This window comes from Brachyistius frenatus, unplaced genomic scaffold, assembly GCF_029030835.1.
Source record: "Brachyistius frenatus isolate BFR_SWC_R1_liver_20210118 unplaced genomic scaffold, ASM2903083v1 Contig_59, whole genome shotgun sequence".
Lineage (NCBI taxonomy): Eukaryota > Metazoa > Chordata > Actinopteri > Embiotocidae > Brachyistius > Brachyistius frenatus.
The window spans coordinates 1-20,432 of NW_027210658.1; the positions used below are offsets into that span (position 1 = coordinate 1).

The window sequence follows — 20,432 nt, forward strand, 5'->3', positions numbered from 1 at the left end:
TTTTCTCTAGTTTACGTAGTAAATATAAGTACTCGGACTGATCCGAGTCACGTGTCGGGGAGATGTGCTGAAACTCACGCAGCAGAGCTGGACAGGTGAACCTCGTGACCCCTGACAGCTCCACCGGGACGTCATTGACCAACACCTGCTCTTCACCCACCGAGATGTTCAGATTGATCTGAAATAAAAGACAACAGGACTTGAGGCTCGACTGCTTCCCTGAGAGAGAGAGAAAAAAAAAAAAAAAAAAAAAGAGAGACTTTTATCTGTTTGTTTGTTTTCATACCTGTAAGTTGTTGGAACCGTGCAGCTGTGTGTCCGCCAGCGTGCCCGCTGTCACGTTAATGAGGATGTTTTCCTACAAGTGAAGAGGAGCACAAACACACAGAGAGGTGAGGATGAATCACACGTCCTGCATCCTGACAGCTGGACGCTCCGCGAGCTAACGCTACGCTAACGTGACCGTCGCCAGACACCGTGTTGTTCGCCAGCCTTCGGCTCTCACCGTGTTCAGTCGTCTCGTCACCGACTCGGAGCGACTTTCTGACGCAAAAAAAAGAAATAAGACGCAAAGCATCGGCGCTGTCACTTCCATTTTGGGTTTGACTTGAACTTGCGGCAGCAACACCAACACGGCTCCGACAAAAACATTGAGCGGAGAACGTGTCCACCGCGCAGGCGCGAGACATTTCGTGCGCTCGTTATCGCGAGAACGGGAACGTCAGCATGGCGGTGCTCCTTGAAACGACGCTGGGCGATATAGTAATTGATTTGTTTACGGACGAAAGGCCGAAAAGTGAGAAAACATTTTGTCATTTTGGAAATAGCTGTGGATAATTTCATGAACCGGTTGATAGTTGAGAGACTCTGAACCTTAGTGACAGAAACCGTGGGTGCGAGCTAATGTGGCTAGCGGTAACCTGAGCTAGCTAAAGTTCACCACCAACACATCGAGGACGATCTAATATATAAAATCTAATATAAGCATGTTAAATATGAACCGTATTAAAGATGTTGTAATGACTGTAACTGAAACTCTGTACTCTTCTGCAGCTTGCCTAAACTTTCTGAAATTGTGCAAGATAAAATACTACAACTACTGCCTCATCCACAATGTGCAGGTAAAACCCTTCATAATATCATATTAATTATATTAATATGTCATATTTATTCACTTGTTGTGCTTGAGGCGACTGCCTGGTCCCTCCCACTATTTATACCTGACTACAAATGACAGCTTTCTGTATGGTTTTATTTATCATTTCTCCACGTGATCATGTTGATAAGATGTCTTTAATTAAATCATCAAGATTCACAGTTCTTCAATGTGGTGACTGTTAATACAGAAAGTCTTCAGTGCTTTATGTTCTGGTAAAGAGATTCAGTGCTTTCCTAATGTATCTCTGTTTATCTCATTTAAACAGTAACGTGTGTTTATCTCATTTAAACAGTAACGTGTGTTTATCTCATTTAAACAGTAACGGTGTGTTTATCTCATTTAAACAGTATAACGGTGTGTTTATCTCATTTAAACAGTAACGTGTGTTTATCTCATTTAAACAGTAACGGTGTGTTTATCTCATTTAAACAGTTTAACGTGTGCTTATCTCATTTAAACAGTAACGTGTGCTTATCTCATTTAAACAGCATAACGGTGTGTTTATCTCATTTAAACAGTAACGTGTGTTTATCTCATTTAAACAGTATAACGGTGTGTTTATCTCATTTAAACAGTATAACGGTGTGTTTATCTCATTTAAACAGTAATAACGGTGTGTTTATCTCATTTAAACAGTAATTTAAACAGGTGTGTTTATCTCATTTAAACAGTAACGGTGTGTTTATCTCATTTAAACAGCATAACGGTGTGTTTATCTCATTTAAACAGTAACGTGTGCTTATCTCATTTAAACAGCATAACGGTGTGTTTATCTCATTTAAACAGTAACGTGTGTTTATCTCATTTAAACAGTATAACGGTGTGCTTATCTCATTTAAACAGCATAACGGTGTGTTTATCTCATTTAAACAGTAACGTGTGTTTATCTCATTTAAACAGCATAACGGTGTGTTTATCTCATTTAAACAGTAACGTGTGTTTATCTCATTTAAACAGCGTAACGGTGTGTTTATCTCATTCTCCAGAGAGACTTCATCGTGCAGACTGGAGATCCTACCGGGAGAGGCCGTGGTGGGGAATCCGTATACAGGTCATCCATTATTATCACAACTGTTGATGCTTTTTGTGTTTTTTTTCTCAACATCGCCAGTTGAACACGATGAAGTTTCTCTCCTGTGTGTTGTTAGCAAGCTCTACGGGGACCAGGCACGCTTCTTTGATGCAGAGAAAGCACCACGCATCAAACACAGGAAGAAGGGCACAGTCTCCATGGTAAACAATGGAAGTGATCAGCACGGCTCTCAGGTGAGGAAGATGGACACGTTCACGGTTTGACTTTGTCCTGCAACATACAAAAATGCTTTTAGACCATCCTTTACAGTTTTTTGTTGATATACCAATTGGATCAGCCATGTTTAAAATCAGGTAATCTGTTGGGGGGGGAGGAGTATTTTCATTCTTCATACCACAACCTGGACTGTACACTTTCCAAACAATCCAATGGTAAATGTTTTCAAATGTTCCTGCAGGATTTGTTACACGATGTACATGATGTCTTGTTTTTCTTCGTCCCAGTTCCTTATTACCACTGGCGAGAACCTGGACTATCTGGATGGAGTTCATACGGTTTTTGGGGAAGTGACAGAAGGCATGGATGTCCTGGCTAAAATCAATGAGACCTTTGTTGACAAGGATTTTGTCCCATTTCAGGACATCAGGTGAGTCAGGACAAACTGTTCTTGTAGAGTTTTGGCTCCAACTTGATCCATGATGCTGAAAATGTAGATGTCACCTAAACATAGTGTCTTCCCTTAATGTTGCATTTGGTTTCACTTTTATGAGAAACCTTAGCGCATTTTGATTCATAATCCTAAGAAGAGAATGTTATTTTGCTGCAGAATCAACCACACAGTAATCCTGGAAGACCCCTTTGATGACCCTCCCGACCTGCCCGTGCCTGATCGATCGCCTGAACCCACCAAAGCACAGCTGGATGTGTGTTTCACAAAATATACGACAAGAAATCAGTCATTAAAACATATTCAGAGCATGCTCAGCAAACTGCATCTACATAAATAAACATGAAAAAATGGATCAAATAATTGTAAATACAGCACATAATGCCTGAATAATACCGATGTTTGTGTACAGAGTGGCCGTATCGGAGCAGATGAGGTGATCGACGATACAGATGGAAAAGGAGCTGAGGAACTGGAGGAGAGGCTAAAGGAGAAAGAGGCCAAGACTCAGGCCATCCTGCTGGAGATGGTGAGGAAAATACAATCTGCTCTGTGTTCTGCTGATGAATCAGTGTGACACATTTACACACTCCTTCTGTTGTACCTTCCTCCAGGTGGGCGACCTCCCCGACGCGGATGTCAGGCCTCCAGAGAACGTGCTGTTCGTGTGCAAACTGAACCCAGTGACCACAGACGAGGACCTGGAAATCATCTTTTCCCGCTTTGGATCCATAATAAGGTGCTGCTGCCTCCAAGTCAAAACTAAACGTTCATGAGTGATCTGTGCCAGTGGAAATGTCTTTAGACCTCACCTGAAAATCTGTTTGTTGTGTTCTGTGTAGCTGTGAAATCATCAGAGACGGGAAAACTGGAGATTCCCTCTGTTACGCTTTCATCGAGTTTGATAAGGTGAGCATCTTATGTATTTACATGATATAAACCAGCTAAAAGTACTTTGCATGTGTACTACATTAATGTCTACAAAGTATATGAGGATGTTTTTGTAATTTAAAGGAATAGTTCAGCATTAAGGGAAACTTGCTTACTTCCTTTAATGATTTCAATCATAACACATTTATATTTATAGAACTTTTAGACAACAAGTTAAAATGACCATCGACACTATAAAAGCAGAAGGAGACACTTTAGAAATAAATAAATTGTTAGAAGTTTGAAGTTTTATTTTTGTGTTGATGTATTTAGTCAGTATGCTGACAGTTGTGGTGTTACACCATGTGAGAATGCTCATCTGGTTTCCCAGAGCGGGGAGGCCTCCCTTCAGGTGTGGAGGACAAAACTCTGTGTTGTAATGGGTCAACAAGGCTGTCACATTCATGTTCATGCAACCCGCATATCTTTAGCAGCCCTCAATATTCAACTATACTTTGTATTGTGCGTTGTCGTGGTCTTTGTTCACAATGAGGAGGTAGACAGGATAATGTTATTCAGGAGAATTTTGCATTCAGGGACTTATCAATATTAATAGACGCAGTATCTCTGGTGAAAGTGACAGATGGGGGAAAAAAAACAACCTTTGACTTATTATGATAGAGAAGTGAAAGTTTGAAAATCACATCATATAATACTATATTTAACATGTAATTTGTACATTGTTGGCTTGCTGTCCATCATGAAAATGAATGTTTGAAGTTGTAAACATGGATGTTGTGGAATTTGTTCCTGTTTGTGGTATTTACCACGTGTAGCGATTCAAGGGCAACGTCCCTGCAGTAAACTTCTAAATTTACACTTTTATGATATAATGAGGAGCCTTAAGAAAAAAAAAAAAAAAAAAAAAAGGGGGGGGGGGGGAGGGAGCTCCTCAACACCTCTCAGTGAAACCAGTGTTCAACAAGGTGAAGTGCAGTGACTGTTTTTTGCCATTAGAGGGTGCTGAGTTGTCATTACAGATCAAATGTATTTTCTTGTCAGAAGCATCCAGTAATGTGACAAAGTAATTAGATGAAACAAAACCATTTTTCCTTGTTTATGAGATCAAATCTGTGGTTATAATATGAAAGATAAGTGACACACAAGGAGCAGGGGTGACTTTAATTCCAGTACAGTGAGGTCTCCTGCACACAAATCAGTAACATGTCACTTTTTAAGTCAGGTTATTTAACCAGGCAGCTCATGTCCGTCTGGATGAAGAAGCTGCCCTTCCTCATCAGTGGGTTGAAAATCTGAGCATCAGCTTGAAGTGGTTCGGCACATTATATCAAACACCTCCACTATAAACACATTTGATGAAGACTTTGCTTGTTCTCAGGAAAGTTTTGGAAATATTTTAGTCTGTCTTTGTACATCCCGCAGTTAATACGTTGGAGACAAACATTGGAACCAGCTTGCTTTTATTCAGGGTGTTGCCTGGTTTTTAAATGTCTAGTTTGAGGAAAAAGTTTGTTTGTAACAGAACAGAAAGGTTGACCTTAAAATGATAGTTATATTTATAGGTAAAATGTGACGTAAAAAGACTTCACGCTGCACATTTTCTTCTGTAGGTATTATCGCTATACAGAAATGAGAGCTGCATCCATTGTTAATGGATCGCTTTATTACCTAAATCTGTTTTATTACTTTTCATCTACATTCAGACCTTTTCTGTCTCCACAGCAAGAAGACTGTGAAAAGGCCTACTTCAAAATGGACAACGTGCTCATTGATGATCGACGTATTCATGTTGACTTCAGCCAGTCAGTCGCGAAGATCAAATGGAAAGGGAAAGGTACTCCTGCTGAGGCGGTTTGCATGTTTACAATATTTCTTTTTACATTTGTGAGATATGAACCGGTGTGTTTTTTAGGTGGGAAGTACACTAAAGACGACTTCAAAGCTTACGAGAAGGATGTGGAGAACCGATCCAAGCTGGCTCTCAAGGATCAAGTGAAGCCTAAACAAGAGTATCCTGTCCAGTTTTTGTACTTAATGTCATAACATGTCATTTTGTACCTGTCAGTATTCAACCACACGCACCGCTTGCTATTTTGGTTTTGCCACAGTTTGACTTGGCAGACCTTTCTGCACTGACTTTCCCAACGTCCTGGAGGTTTCCATAACTTTCCCAACAGCTCCAAGTATGAGCTGCTAATTGAGGAGGAAGAGGAGGCAACGAGTCATCGTCACTCCGAGAAGAAACACAAGGAAAGGAAGCACCATCATCACTCAGATGATGAGGACAGCAGGAAGTCCAAAAAGCACAAGGTACCTTCACTCTCTAACACCTTTGAGTCCTTTCCTCTCTGACTGTTCTGAACCGACACAATTATATTCTGATGTTATGATAACATGGCGAGGATGATTACCACGGTAACCGGGTATTATCCGGAAGCTGCAGTCACAAATGTGGAGTCCTTAAGGGGGCGCTGCCAACTTTTTTTTAAAGGACTACTTTGCGTTCCCTTGTAACACATTCGTTCTGAGCTGTATGTTGATTTCCACAAAAACAAAACACTGCAGATACTTCATGAAAGAGACATGATGTGACTCTTTACGTGATGCATTTAGTGCTTATTCATTTTAAAAGATCGATCTCTGACAGTGTTCAGGTTTGAACGCAGCTGCTCTGACGGGAGAAGCTGTGGCTGCTGTGGTTCAGTGTTATAGATATCCAGCTGTTACTATTTGATTCAGCGTGGCTTCTTTCCAACCATCAACCATCAGTGATGTCATCAACCATCAGTGATGTCACCAACCATCAGTGATGTCATCGTTGGTTTGTGAACGTTATGAAGCCTCCAGTTCAGATTCTGTCCGTCACCATCTTGCTAGTTCGGAGCGGTTTGGAGCAGGGAGTGACCATATTTGGACGAGCTGGGGGAGGAGCCAGATTGGAAACCTGACGATACTACGTCCCGCCCACCGATAGCTGTAACCTGACTGCACCACAGGCCTGTCAATCAAACAGACACGCCCCCAAAAAATAGGTCTTTTTGAATCTTCTTTTCTAATGAATGAGGGATTATTTTCAGATGGACCTCCAGAAAACTAATAAGAAGGAGTGACTTTAGCTAACAACACCGAGACAACTGATGGACATATTTTATTCACTTTGGATTTGATGAGAGAAGTTGAATGGGAGTCTATGGAGCCGGAGGCTTTTTGGAGCCGACCTCTAGTGGCACTCGATGGTATTGCAGCTTAAGACACTTCTGGATCGGAACCATTTTCAGACCTGAAGCTACGAACTCTTTTATATCCAGTCTGTGCATCTATCACACTTTGGGTCTTTACTGAAGGTTTGTGTGTAAATTCAGGTTCAAACTCAACATCACCCGCAAAACAATATCCATCAGATCTACTGACGACGTGCAGCGAGGATTTCATCTTTTTAATGTTCAGTTTAACACACGTTGTCCATTCTGTGTGTTTTCCTGCATCATATGTAATATTGGACGTTTCTGCTTGAAGGTGTAAAATACTGAGAGGAAACATGCAAATAGAACAATTTATCACCCACAATGATATTTACTGAACCAGGAAGTAGAAACAGGAGCAGTGATTGTTGTGTATTTTAGTACGACTGAAGGTTATAATCAGATGAACATCAGGAGAGACGGCTGCTCCTATTGTGAAGGAGACACGGCTGCTCTTATTGTGAAGGAGACGCAGGAAACCAGAGAATACGTAGAGAACGAGGTTTTACACCCGTTAAACATTTCTGATGTCAGAGGGAAACATTATTCAGACATATCGTTTGTCCAGCGATGATATTTCTGAGTTATTGAATGAACTGAAAGATGATTGACAGCCAACAACAAAGAGGAGCCACGAAATACCAGCAAAGTCAGAACTTCTTCCGACTCAGCATTTTGCTGCTTCTGGGTGGTTCCAGCGTATCTCTGCTTGGATCTCCCTCCAGTCCTGTTATTCAGGTGAGCTGTCACATCCTGAATGAATCCTGCAGAATTCACAGGTAGCTTCATCAGGTTCATGAGACCTCCAGGAACTCAATGAAAAGTCAGCTGCTCATCACAGAAAGATCTGGACCTGCTGATCTCTGTTTGTTAGAGGATCTCATCCACCATCCTCTTTTATTCACCCACGTTTTATTATGAAGACTTTTTTTCTCCTTTTAGTTTTCACCACAGTATTGATTTCTTGCTGATAATCTCCTATAAAGCGTTTTGTTCTTGTTATATTTATATTTCTTAACTTCAATGGGATCATATTTCCTTTTGCGGTCGCTCTGTTTTCCATTACTGGAATCACTTTAACACACAAACACCTCATTTAAATACAGAGATTTGAACCTGATTTCAGTGACGCAATTACTCAGTAAATCACCTGAACAACAGGTGGAAAAAAGATTTGCTAACTTTTGGAAGGAACACACAGTTTAGTACCTTTATTTGAGATCTTAGTAAATCAGACCCTGTGAGTCACAACCAGTAAGAACTAATGTGTCCCATCTGAAATGGTGACATTCAGCCATGATGGAAGCCACCGTCTGTCTCAGCTGAGCTCAGTGAGCGCTGCAGACGGATCAGTACTGACTACAGAACTGAGATCAGTAACTGGTCCCGAATGAAGGCGACAGCATCCTGCAGAATTTGTTTGTTTATTTAGTTACAAATTTCTGATAATTGTGAACAAGCCATCGCTCTGACAAAGCTTCTACCAAGGTCTTGGACATTAACTAGCTTCTGACAGCTCAAACCTCCAAGTTGTTCCAAGTCACTTTAGTTACCAGTTGAAACTGTTGATGGGGAGGAGGTACAGGAAGTTCTCCTGGAAGAGGAAGTTCTCCTGGAAAAGAAAGTTCTCTTGGAACAGGAAGTTCTCCTGGAAGAGGAAGTTCTCTTGGAACAGGAAGTTCTCCTGGAACAGGAACAGGCAGATTTGAGATTCAAGTTAACACTCCTGTCTCCACGTATGTGATCAGTCAGAGAAGTTAAACGTGTGTCCTGCTCATAGTTCATCTGAGCAGTAGAGTCGTTTCACATTCAGACATTGCTGAATCCTGGATGAAACGTGCTCATTGTAAGTCTGTGTTGTCACATAAAGAAATGCTCCAAGAGTTTAAAATCATACAATATTAATCAAACTTGTATTTATTTTCTAATTATTACATCTGCTCTTTTTATTCTAACAAGTTGATTAAGGAAGTTTTCAATCATAAAGGTGCGTGATGAAAACACGTAACAAACAGTTGAGCGCTTCAGGAAATAAAGATGCTGAAATTCAACTAAAACAATACAGGGGTTAATACCTTTCATATTTATTGAGTCACAAATTCAGAGTTGTGCCTTTTTTTATGCGATAAAATTGAGATACGAGCGGCCGTTAGTGTGTGTGAACAATCAGAGCCTTGTACCGGGAAGCAGGTTCACTAATGAGTCAGCATCACTGTTGAGTAACTCCCAGTGAAAGTTAATCATATAACTAATTTGTAGTGGAAATGGCTTTTAACAAACAGAATGTTTCAAGTGGAAACGAAAAATAGTTTTGCTTTGGCCCCTGACGTCGAAATTTTTGAGTGTCATAGTTCGAAAATGGATTTCCTCCGGCAGCTCCTGACAAACTAAATTCTTTCCACAAACTCTCCAGTCTCCAAAAAGCATGTGGAGTTTTCTGAAGGACTAAATGTGCCTGCTGTTCACCGAGAGAGATGTTTGACGAGGAGAAACGTTGCAGCTGTCGTGTCAGAGGAGGATTCGTGTGCTTTCTGTCAGCGGCTCGCTGCCTGTTTTTACTGTTTGCATGCTAGGAGTTACCTGGCTGGCAGCCTGATGTGGCCCAAGTGTTAACATTGACCTTCGGTATTTCCTTCGGAGTTTCCTTGTTGTCATTAAAACCTGTTTGTTAATGTGTAGTGGCCTCCACACACACACACACACACACACACACACACACACACACACACACACACACACACACACACACACACATACCGAGGACCATCTGTTAAGGAAATGACAAAAGAAGGTGTGTGAACACGTGACCTGAAAGTTATCTGGCTTCAGGTCAGCGTGGAGACACCAGGGCTTCAGGAAATGGACAATTAAAAATTGGGGATAAATAATAAGGAACATTATCAATATCATTTTGGACAACAAAATTGTGTTGCACTTTTCAATATAATAATAATAATAATAATCATGAACTTGATTTGTAGAGCACTTTTCATACAAGAAATGCAGCTCACATGACATAGTGTTTCGCATAAAACCAGATATAAAGGAAAAATTGAAATATAGAAAAATAAATCAAATTCATAAGAACAGGTAAAATGCAAACAAATTAAATCTAAGACAAAACAATAACAAAAAATAAATAAAGTTAAAATCTCGAATGAATATAATAGACATAGAAATTCAAGACAATTTGATTGAAAATGAAACAACAGATGTATTGCGGAGCAAATTTCCATGTCTGTTGTGTTAACTAATATTGAAATGTATAATAATGGTGGACCTTGACTTGTAGCCACATCATCACACAGAATTGAACAAAGTCAACACCGCTTTGTCAGTCATGATCCCAGGAGGCCAATATTCATCTTGCCTTGTTGTCGTATATGATTTTGCTCCTCATTTCATTTATGCTAAATTATGGCGACCTGTGGAGAGGTGTGACCCACCTCCTCCCAAAGTCTGCTGGGATAGGCTCCGCCTACCTCGTGACGGTGGTTCAGGACAGAGTGGGCACAGATAATCGATGGATCCCCTAATTATGAAAATATATTAAAATTATTATTATTATATTATATTCGACATTGTAAAAAACGGTTTTGGCTCCAATACACGATCTTGATTGTAAAACTGAAGTTCAAACATCTCTTTGTGAGAAATAATTTAAAAAAAAAAAAACGTTTACACTTGAACTCCTCCACAGAGAAAATAATCCTCATCACTGAAGCTCTCTTGTTAAAGAGTGTTGCATGAAATCTGCTCTTCACACTGTTTCTTTGAACTCGTCCTCTGAGATCGTTCTCGGCTTCTTTTACGCATTTTCTCTTTCCATTTCTGCAGCACTTTTCACTTTTGGTCATCAGGTATTTATTTTGTCACTGACGGTAAAGAACATGACACAAGTCTTCAGAGGTTGAACTGAAACAGGAGAAAGGTTGACTGACTCATAACGGCTGCAAACCGTTTACCACCATGACACTTACTCCATGATCATTTCCACAAAACTTCTATACTAGGACAGTAAGTAGTAACTAGTACTAGTAAGTATGGGGGGGAGGGGGGGAATGATAATGAGAGCAAATCAAATAGGAGCAGTGGAAAGGTTTTCCATCACATTGTCAGAACGTAGGTAACATTACGGCCTCATTCTTCAAATGTTGTCCTTGATCACATGCTTTAAAAACAATAAACCAACGTTTTCTACAGTTTTCAGAGGACGTTCTGCTAACTTGAACAGTCTGGGCAAACATTACTGAATACATGACTACAACATTGCATCATTTCCAGCTGGGATAATGTAAAAAACACTTGACAAGTGAAGCATCAAGTATAAAACAATAAATCCTCCCTTTATGAGCATTTTGCAGCTCTTATTTAATCTGATTGACGGAGGAGTTTATGTATTTAATTGGTCATTTGAGTCTGCGCACGTGGTTACACTGGGAGGGGTTCCTAATATTTTGCCAACCTTTGTGGGACAAATATTAAAGCAGGTGGCCTGATGTTCAACAGCACCACAGATTAAAGTCTCAAAAATCTCTTCAAATAGATCCACAGCCCTCCAATAATGAATTATTTCATGTCTGGATTCTTCACCTGTCGGTGGTTTAATGTTGTGTGTGTTTGAAGCTCCTCTCATCCTCGTCCCATCAGTCCTGCCAGCAGATGCTATAGTTGTGTTGGTTTTTGTGAGTATCCCACTCAAAGTGCTTGTGATGTTTCTACAGCAAGCCGAGAGGGATAAAATACGATGAGAAAAGGCAAAGCGATTCGGGGCCACTTTGTGTTGGCAATGCACAGGTTAGAAGAACCACACTGCACCCGGTCTGAGTTCAGAGTATTGAGCTGCTTCGTAGTGTTCACGTGTTTTCCGGGCTGAAAGTGTGAAAACCCTCTCGGCCCCTTTGCTTCATGCTCTCGGTGTCCTCCTGTTGCAGGACAGTGAGGAGAGCAGGCGCGACAGAAAGGCTCGCCAGCGCTCCCGCTCCCGAGACCGGGAGCACAAACACAGCAAGACCCGGGTCAAACACGGGAAAGAGGGTCGCGACAAAGGCCACGGCCACCGGGACCGGAGCCGCAGCCGGGACCGGAGCCGGAGCCGGGACCGGAGCCGCTCGCCCAAGAGGTCCAAGGACAAAGAGAGGAGTCGGTACAGATGAAGAAGGAAGGACGGCTCACCTCGTTTTATTGTTTGCGTCTAATATTCATCAGTGATTATCAGGCTCTGTCACAGATCAACAAAATAAATGAAAAGAAATGATTTTTTTTTTTTTTTTTTTTTAAATGTACATTAAATGATTCACCATCACATGGCCGTCTCAACAGCTGGATGACTTCTGTACTTCACGTGACGCCTCCAGCGAACCGTTGTTTACTTCCTCTTTCACGCTGCCTATTTCTGACTGGTGTTTTTTTTTTTTTTTTTTTTTACATTCATAAAATGTCAGCATGGAAAATTGTTGTGTAGTGAGTCTCCACAGAGAGAGGGGATTCACGGGGTCTCCCTCCACCCACCTCCACCCTCAGCGGGGTGTCGCTGACTCATCATCGCACAAACCAAAATTTAGAGGAATGAGAATTAGAATTGTAGTTTAAAGTAGATTTATTGTGTTTTGAACCAATATATTGCACAGAACACACAAACCTCTAAACACATACATTTACACATTTGTACAAAAACTAACTCCGTTCCTTAGTATGCTTCTTTCCTGTATTTGCCTGCTAGGTCTAGATGGAGTTGTTCAGGACTTGTCAGAACCTTTCACATATTTGAAATGATCTATGAAACGTTGCAAAATGTTGTAAACATTTTCTTCTCACCATTTCAAAGATAATTAAAATTTCTCTAGTTCCAAATGTTTGCGAATGTGTTCAGTTTTTTTTTTTTTTTTTTCGAAGAGGGTAAAATCTATCTTCGTCAATAGAATAAAATTCTTGATAATGTCTGGGAAATATTGCTTTAATGATATGACATCTTGGGACAGAACATATGAGCTGATGGTGCCCAAAGCTTTACTCTGTAACCGGTGGATTATCTGGCACATACTGAAGAACTGAAAATGGGATCGGGCTGGATTGTGTTATTTTTATTTTTTATTTTTTTTTGCATCTGCTCATGAATATATTCATAACGGTGTGAGTTCATTAAATCTAAAAATCTGAAAACAAAACTTGTGATTGTGATTTCAGAAATAATGTGGAAGCTATGAAGAAGCTGTGCAGATGCGTACAAACGGTGTTGAAAGTATGAAAAGATATGAAAAGGTTCGAAGATGGGCAGAATCCTAATGTTTAGAAAATGTGTTTTTCAAAACATATAAGATTTGAAAGTCACCAAAAATGTGAGAAAACACAGATTCCAGCTGAACTAGTCGATACGAACCATGAATTGAGTTTTTAGTGCGAAATGTGCCCAAAAACTGTTGAGAAGAACATAAATATAAATCATAATCTACGTTGTAAGCAAACGTAACTACAAACAACCCTGAATAATCTCGATTTAAATACATCCTTCTTCAGAAAAAGTCACCACGCAATGTTTCAAATTTCCCGAAAACGCATGTTGTTGTGTGGGTGGAGAGTTGGATGGAAAGAAGCCTGCAGCGAGGCGAATGAAGGTTGATCCCCTCTGAAGGGTGACAAGAGTGGAAAAAAAGGGTTTCACTGCTTCACTCCCACAGCTGGAACCGCCGCGAGGACGTCCCCGGCCGCCCACGCCCGGCACACACCTTCAACCCTCTGCAAACATCGCGCAGCACGCCAGTGCACCCAGCCGGGGCGGATTGTTTCCTAGTTCAAGCCGTGCACATGAACGGCGAGTGTTATGAGCCGAAAGAGTCTCGCAGGCCTCCAGTGCTGAACCGAGCCGGAGGTGCAGGACCGTCGCGGCTCTGTTGCTGATGTCATCGCTGCTTTTAGTAATGAAAGTGAGAAGGTTAAGTGAACTGTTGTAGTCATGTAAAAGCAGTCCAAACTCCTCATATACAAAGTCCTGCACGCATACTTGGACCTTTATTATTCATTCACCCATGCAAGTACACGTATTGTAAATGTCCTACGCGAGTCACAGATACCGAGTTATCTTTTCTCTGTGATTCCTGCATCCATGTCCTTCTGGAATTATCGTAATGTTGAGTCGGAATTTCTATCCGGTGTGTCTGTAAAGACTAGAGAGATTTATTTAGAGTAGGATGAGAGCATACTTTTTTTTTCAATCTTTAGCTGTAACTCAGTAGTTATATATATATATATATATATATATATATATATATATATATATATATATATATATATTTGAACTGTCAGTGAAAGCCAGTGTTTATGCATCACATAAAATCATCATGTGTTATCATAATGTATATGAGAAGTTATTTGTGATAAACACGCTTATCTTTGTCACATTTCTATTACCTGCATGTTAACATATAGGATCATGATAACCCAGTATATTTGATTACTGTATCACAAGTATGAATATACATATAGCATTTTAATAATTACGTGCACTTTTGTGTGGCACATGTGATGAATGATATGAATTTCTGAGGAATATTGACACAGTCCTCCACCCAGTGATGATTCACATCTGTTTTTGCTTCTACTATTCACTCTCACTCATTCATCTACTGTTGTGAAGACATGTTGTCCAAACATACAATATCTTATTTCTTTTGCACGAATAGAATAAAGTTATCTTTTTAAAAACACACCATCTAAGTAAGTAACAGCATTCTCAATAACATGCACAAGTCTCTTTTTGCACGACCACCCTCATTCACTCTCATAAGGCAAAAAAAACTTAATTTACAGTGGGTACGGAAAGTATTCAGACCCCTTTAAATTTTTCACTCTTTGTTTCATTGCAGCCATTTGCTAAAATCAAAAAAAGTTCATTTTATTTCTCATTAATGTACACTCAGCACCCCATCTTGACAGAAAAAAACAGAAATGTAGAAATTTGTGCAAATTTATTAAAAAAGAAAAACTGAAATATCACATGGTCATAAGTATTCAGACCCTTTGCTCAGTATTGAGTAGAAGCACCCTTTTGAGCTCGTACAGCCATGAGTCTTCTTGAGAATGATGCAACAAGCTTTCCACACCTGGATTTGGGGATCCTCTGCCATTCTTCCTTGCAGATCCTCTCCAGTTCCGTCAGGTTGGATGGTGGACGTTGGTGGACAGCCATTTTCAGGTCTCTCCAGAGATGCTCAATTGGGTTTAGGTCAGGGCTCTGGCTGGGCCAGTCAAGAATGGTCACAGAGTTGTTCCGAAGCCACTCCTTTTGTTATTTTAGCTGTGTGCTTAGGGTCATTGTCTTGTTGGAAGGTGAACCTTCGGCCCAGTCTGAGGTCCAGAGCACTCTGGAAGAGGTTTTCGTCCAGGATATCTCTGTACTTGGCCGCATTCATCTTTCCTTCAATTGCAACCAGTCGTCCTGTCCCTGCAGCTGAAAAACACCCCCATAGCATGATGCTGCCACCACCATGTTTCACTGTTGGGATTGTATTGGGCAGGTGATGAGCAGTGCCTGGTTTTCTCCACACATACCGCTTAGAATTAACGCCAACAAGTTCAATCTTGGTCTCATCAGACCAGTGAATCTTATTTCTCATAGTCTGGGAGTCCTTCATGTGTTTTTTGTCAAACTCTATGCGGGCTTTCATATGTCTTGCACTGAGGAGAGGCTTCCGTCGGGCCACTTTTCCATAAAGCCCCGACTGGTGGAGGGCTGCAGTGATAGTTGACTTTGTGGAACTTTCTCCCATCTCCCTACTGCATCTCTGGAGCTCAGCCACAGTGATCTTTGGGTTCTTCTTTACTTCTCTCACCAAGGCTCTTCTCCCACGATTGCTCAGTTTGGCTGGACGGCCAGGTCTAGGAAGAGTTCTGGTCGTCCCAAACTTCTTCCATTTAAGGATTATGGAGGCCACTGTGCTCTTAGGAACCTTGAGTGCTGCAGAAATTATTTTGTAACCTTGGCCAGATCTGTGCCTTGCCACAATTCTGTCTCTGAGCTCCTTGGACAGTTCCTTCGACCTCATGATTCTCATTTGCTCTGACATGCACTGTGAGCTGTAAGGTCTTATATAGACAGGTGTGTGCCTTTCCTAATCAAGTCCAATCAGTTTAATTAAACACAGCTGGACTCCAATGAAGGAGTAGAACCATCTCAAGGAGGATCAGAAGAAATGGACAGCATGTGAGTTAAATATGAGTGTCACAGCAAAGGGTCTGAATACTTATGACCATGTGATATTTCAGTTTTTCTTTTTTAACAAATTTGCACAAATTTCTACATTTCTGTTTTTTTCTGTCAAGATGGGGTGCTGAGTGTACATTAATGAGAAATAAAATGAACTTTTTTGATTTTAGAAAATGGCTGCAATGAAACAAAGAGTAAAAAATGTAAAGGGGTCTGAATACTTTCTGTACCCACTGTAAGTAGCAATTCTACACAATAGAATTACTCAAGTGAATATAAGGCCAAGAAATTCAAATGTGTTCTTGTGCAAAATGTCTCCTTCCTTCTACTAATGCATTAATATGCTGCCAGCTTTTTAATGTTGCAGCTCGTTTAAATAGAACATAGTTTTTTATATAAATTTTGGCAGTTTCGACTTTATTAATCCCACAGTGGGGAAATTTAGTCGTCACAGTAGCATAGAAACACAGAAAAAACCAAAAAACAGTGCACACAATCACACACAACGTACCATGTTTGCTAAGATGATCATTTATTTAGTTTTTCAAAAATAAAACTTAATCTGCTAAATTGCTATGTTGTCGTAAAAGTGAAATTGTGTGGTTTTAAGCAGACATCCCCAGCTGTTCTGCTGGGTGAGCCAGTACAATTTTGTAATGTGTGTGTGTGTGTGTGTGTGTGTGTGTGTGTGTGTGTGTGTGTGTGTGTGTGTGTGTATATATGTAACACTGAAACTGCACAACATCTTACAGTCTTTCCTGTTTTTGTGGCAGCTGAATAGTTGACTGACAGCTGCCTGTGAAACCACGAGCCTGCTGCGGCAGTTTACAAGCAATTTACCTTTAAAGTGATTTGTTGTTGACTGGAAACACATTCATTCAATCAACCATGCACTAAAATAGAAGATGCACGTAACATTTTGATGTCCTGTCTTATTGGCATTTTCTATACTCTGTTGTGTAAATATAACCTTCCTCACCTATCCATAATCCATATTCAGGTTACCAATCAGATCGGTCAGATCCACCGCTGGCTCCTCCCCCAGCTCGTCCAAATATGGTCACGTCCTGCTCCAAACCACTCCGAACTAACAAAGATGGTGACGGATAGAATCTGAACTGGAGGCTTCATAAAGTTCACAAACCAACGATGACGTCACCGATGGTTGATGACCTCACTGATGGTTGATGACCTCACCGATGGTTGATGACCTCACTGATGGTTGATGACCTCACTGATGCCTGCCGGTTGGTTTTGGACCGTTACTTCGGTACTTTGTTTAATCCATCCAGAAAAACCTTCGCCTTCATAATTGGATGTTAATGTAAACGTTATTTCCAAGTGGGCGGGAACTACATGACACAAACATGGCAGACTGTGAGCTCAGTGGTTGGAGGTAGATGCTAACATCAGCACGCTCACCAGGGTATTATAAACATGCTGTTGTTTAACATTTTTAATATTTGGCATGTTCACCGTCTCAGTTTTACATGTTAGCATGCAAACATTTGCTAATTAATAAACAAAGAACAGCAGAGAATGAATGCCAGGACAAAGTTAGCTGGTTTCGTCTCAGTGCTTGGGCATTCATCTGATTTTCCTGTCGCCACAGTAACACATTGAAATCCACGTTGTAACGACTGCCAGCACATGTCCCGTTATCAGGGAAGTTTGTTGAAATGCAATAAGACCGAATATCGTTGCGATAGCAAATATTCGTAGAAGGTACGTTGGTGTTTAACACTGAGAAAGCTTTGGTTTAACAAGATGAAAATGGATCGTGATGTTGCAATCTCACCACAGAGTCTGGGGAATTTTTTTTTTTTTTTTTTTTTCGTTTTTGCAGTTTTGGCAGCAGTTTGTTATCATACATGTTGACAATGTCGAGAGACACTTATTATAAATGAAACGTTCCCTTCTGGTCCTGATAGTGAACCTGAATCACAGACTCATCATGAACATCCATGGAAGTATGAGTACTAAATTCCCGTCAGAAATTTCATCACAGACTCAACCCAGATTTTACACACACACACTCACACACACACACACACACACACACACACACACACACACACACACACACACACACACACACACACACACACACACACACATACATACATACATACATACACACACACACACACACACACACACACAGATATCCCGTTGGTTCTTTTTGAATGTCCAACATCCTGGTTAGATAAAGAAGCATAAAAATTAACGACAGCATCAAAATGTTGTTTCATGGTGAGAAGTCTAAGTAACTTCTGTTCCTCATCGGATTCTCATGCTGACTGATGTTGTCATCACGAGGTTTTCATGCAGTCATTAACCTCTTTGTAAACATATCATTTTTATATGAAGATACATAATAGAAAACCTGGTTGTGTCTGGAGATCCACTGTGACACCATCAGCATCATCGGTGAACTTTGACCCCAGCAGTTCCCAGAATTAGAGACAGTTCAGGGAAACTAAGTCCCAATTACACATTTATAAAAAATTAAAATGACATAACGCTAATACTGTGAATGTCATGATATCATCAGTCCTTGTAAATATCAGCTCCAACCTCTGCTTCCCTAAAAGAGCAGCCGGCTGCTGTTTTTAGCCGACTGTGATCTGTTCGGTCAGCTGATGGTCGTTTGACGCGAGTCCCTGAATGAACGTTGTCTTTGTGCGTCTGAAGAGCCGCTGAGAGGGTGAAACTCTTCACATCATGTTTCACACTTCTTTAGATGCAGCAGAGATTCAAATGTCACTTTGGTTTTGAAAAATGTCACCACGTCTTTTATTTTTAAAATGTTATTATTGACACTAATGTTTTATATTATCTGGTATTTAACATATTCATGTGTATATAAATGTTTGATCATGATGCCATAAAATAATTTTTGGGGGTATTTTTGTGTTGATTTGAAGTTCTTTAAAATTAAATTTAGACATTTGCACTTCACATGTTCAGCCAGGGTTCTCGGTCAGATGAAACCTGTCGCTTCATCCCAGCTAGTTCAAACATGAGCTGTGTTTCAATTTGCATTCTTATGTACTTACACCTTTTTCAGTGCATAGTTGCTGCGTTTACACCGACTAGTATGGCAACCTGCAGTACACCATGAGTACCACACGGTGTACTTATAGTGCTGATGGTACCAAATTTGAGTGTAAAATGCTGAACACTCCTCTACGGTTGCCATCTTGGCCACGTAGTGGAAGGAGAGGGACCACCCGCCTTCGAACTGCTGAAATTGGCAGTCTTGGAAGCTGCAGCTGTTGTTGTAATTGGTTAATCCTGTATGACAGCATTAAAAGTGTTTTAAAGTTGGCTCGTGAACGGCCGTTGTGAAGCCTCGAGTTTGACTTTTTGGCCGTCACCATCTCGCTAGTTCGGAGCGGTTCGGAACCAGAGGAGGCGCAAGTGTTGGATCTGACCGATCTGATTGGAAACCTGACGGTACTACGTCCCGCCCACCGATAGCTGTAACCTGACTGCATCACAGGCCTGTCAATCAAACAGACACGCCCCCCCAAAACAGGTCTTTTTGAATCTTCTTTTCTAATGAATGAGGGATTATTTTCAGATGGACCTCCAGAAAACTAATAAGAAGCAGTGACTTTAGCTAACAACACCAAGATAACTGATGGACACATTTTATTCACTTTGGATTTGATGAGAGAAGTTGAATGGGAGTCTATGGAGCCGGAGGCTTTTTGGAGCCGACCTCTAGTGGCACTCGGTGGTATTGCAGCGGAAGACACTTCTGGATCAGAACCATTTTACAGACCTGAAGCTACGAACTCTTTTATATCCAGTCTGTGTTTAGAACGTACTTATTCTTCTTCAGGTCATGTTGGACTGAGGTTCCGACTGGAAGCAACTGTGCCTCACGGTTGCCTCTTGAGGTGTAAGGTGGTATTACATGACAGGACAGGACTGAGCAAGCTGGTTAGCACTAACTTTAGTAGACATCTGTGCAACACAATTCAAACTGCTATTTCTTCACAGTCTGTGAATAGTCTGAATTAATTTGTGAATGCTTTGAGGAACATGACGCAACCTTTTTTTTGTAACAGAGACGCTGAATACACCTGTTCAATTTGGGAAACAAGTTTACCCTCTGAAGCATAATCAAATACAAATGTATTGTCTGAATGACTAATGATACAACAAGCTGATGTTTCAGTCGACCTCGGCAGCCTTCCTGAAGTCACAGACACTCAGGTTGCAGAACA

At 40.8% G+C, this 20,432-nt stretch overlaps 1 protein-coding gene and 1 long non-coding RNA gene across 2 annotated transcripts; one reads left to right on the plus strand and one right to left on the minus strand.

The window, feature by feature from the left end:
• Positions 1 to 84: 84 nt before the first annotated feature.
• On the minus strand, positions 85 to 668 carry LOC138625163 (uncharacterized). Its single transcript, XR_011311213.1, has 3 exons — positions 506 to 668; positions 287 to 358; positions 85 to 178 (listed from the first exon to the last, which is right to left on the minus strand). It is a non-coding gene; the product is annotated as an uncharacterized lncRNA (long non-coding RNA).
• A 43-nt stretch (positions 669 to 711) lies between these two features.
• ppil4 (peptidylprolyl isomerase (cyclophilin)-like 4) lies at positions 712 to 12,849 on the plus strand. Its single transcript, XM_069705777.1, has 13 exons — positions 712 to 796; positions 1,054 to 1,121; positions 2,146 to 2,210; positions 2,308 to 2,425; positions 2,696 to 2,838; positions 3,019 to 3,115; positions 3,272 to 3,388; positions 3,474 to 3,598; positions 3,702 to 3,768; positions 5,473 to 5,584; positions 5,663 to 5,759; positions 5,928 to 6,060; positions 11,927 to 12,849. Exons 1-13 carry the CDS (start codon positions 727 to 729, stop codon positions 12,146 to 12,148), a joined length of 1,434 nt encoding a protein of 477 aa, XP_069561878.1. The 5' UTR covers positions 712 to 726; the 3' UTR covers positions 12,149 to 12,849.
• The last annotated feature ends 7,583 nt before the right edge of the window (positions 12,850 to 20,432 follow it).

Bases quoted from the DNA above. Each gene is read 5' to 3' on its own strand.
- ppil4 (XM_069705777.1), top strand. From the start codon at position 727: ATGGCGGTGCTCCTTGAAACGACGCTGGGCGATATAGTAATTGATTTG. The intron at 2,211-2,307 runs GTCATCCATTAT...GTGTGTTGTTAG, and splicing joins GGTGGGGAATCCGTATACAG to CAAGCTCTACGGGGACCAGG. The intron at 2,426-2,695 runs GTGAGGAAGATG...TCTTCGTCCCAG, and splicing joins GTGATCAGCACGGCTCTCAG to TTCCTTATTACCACTGGCGA.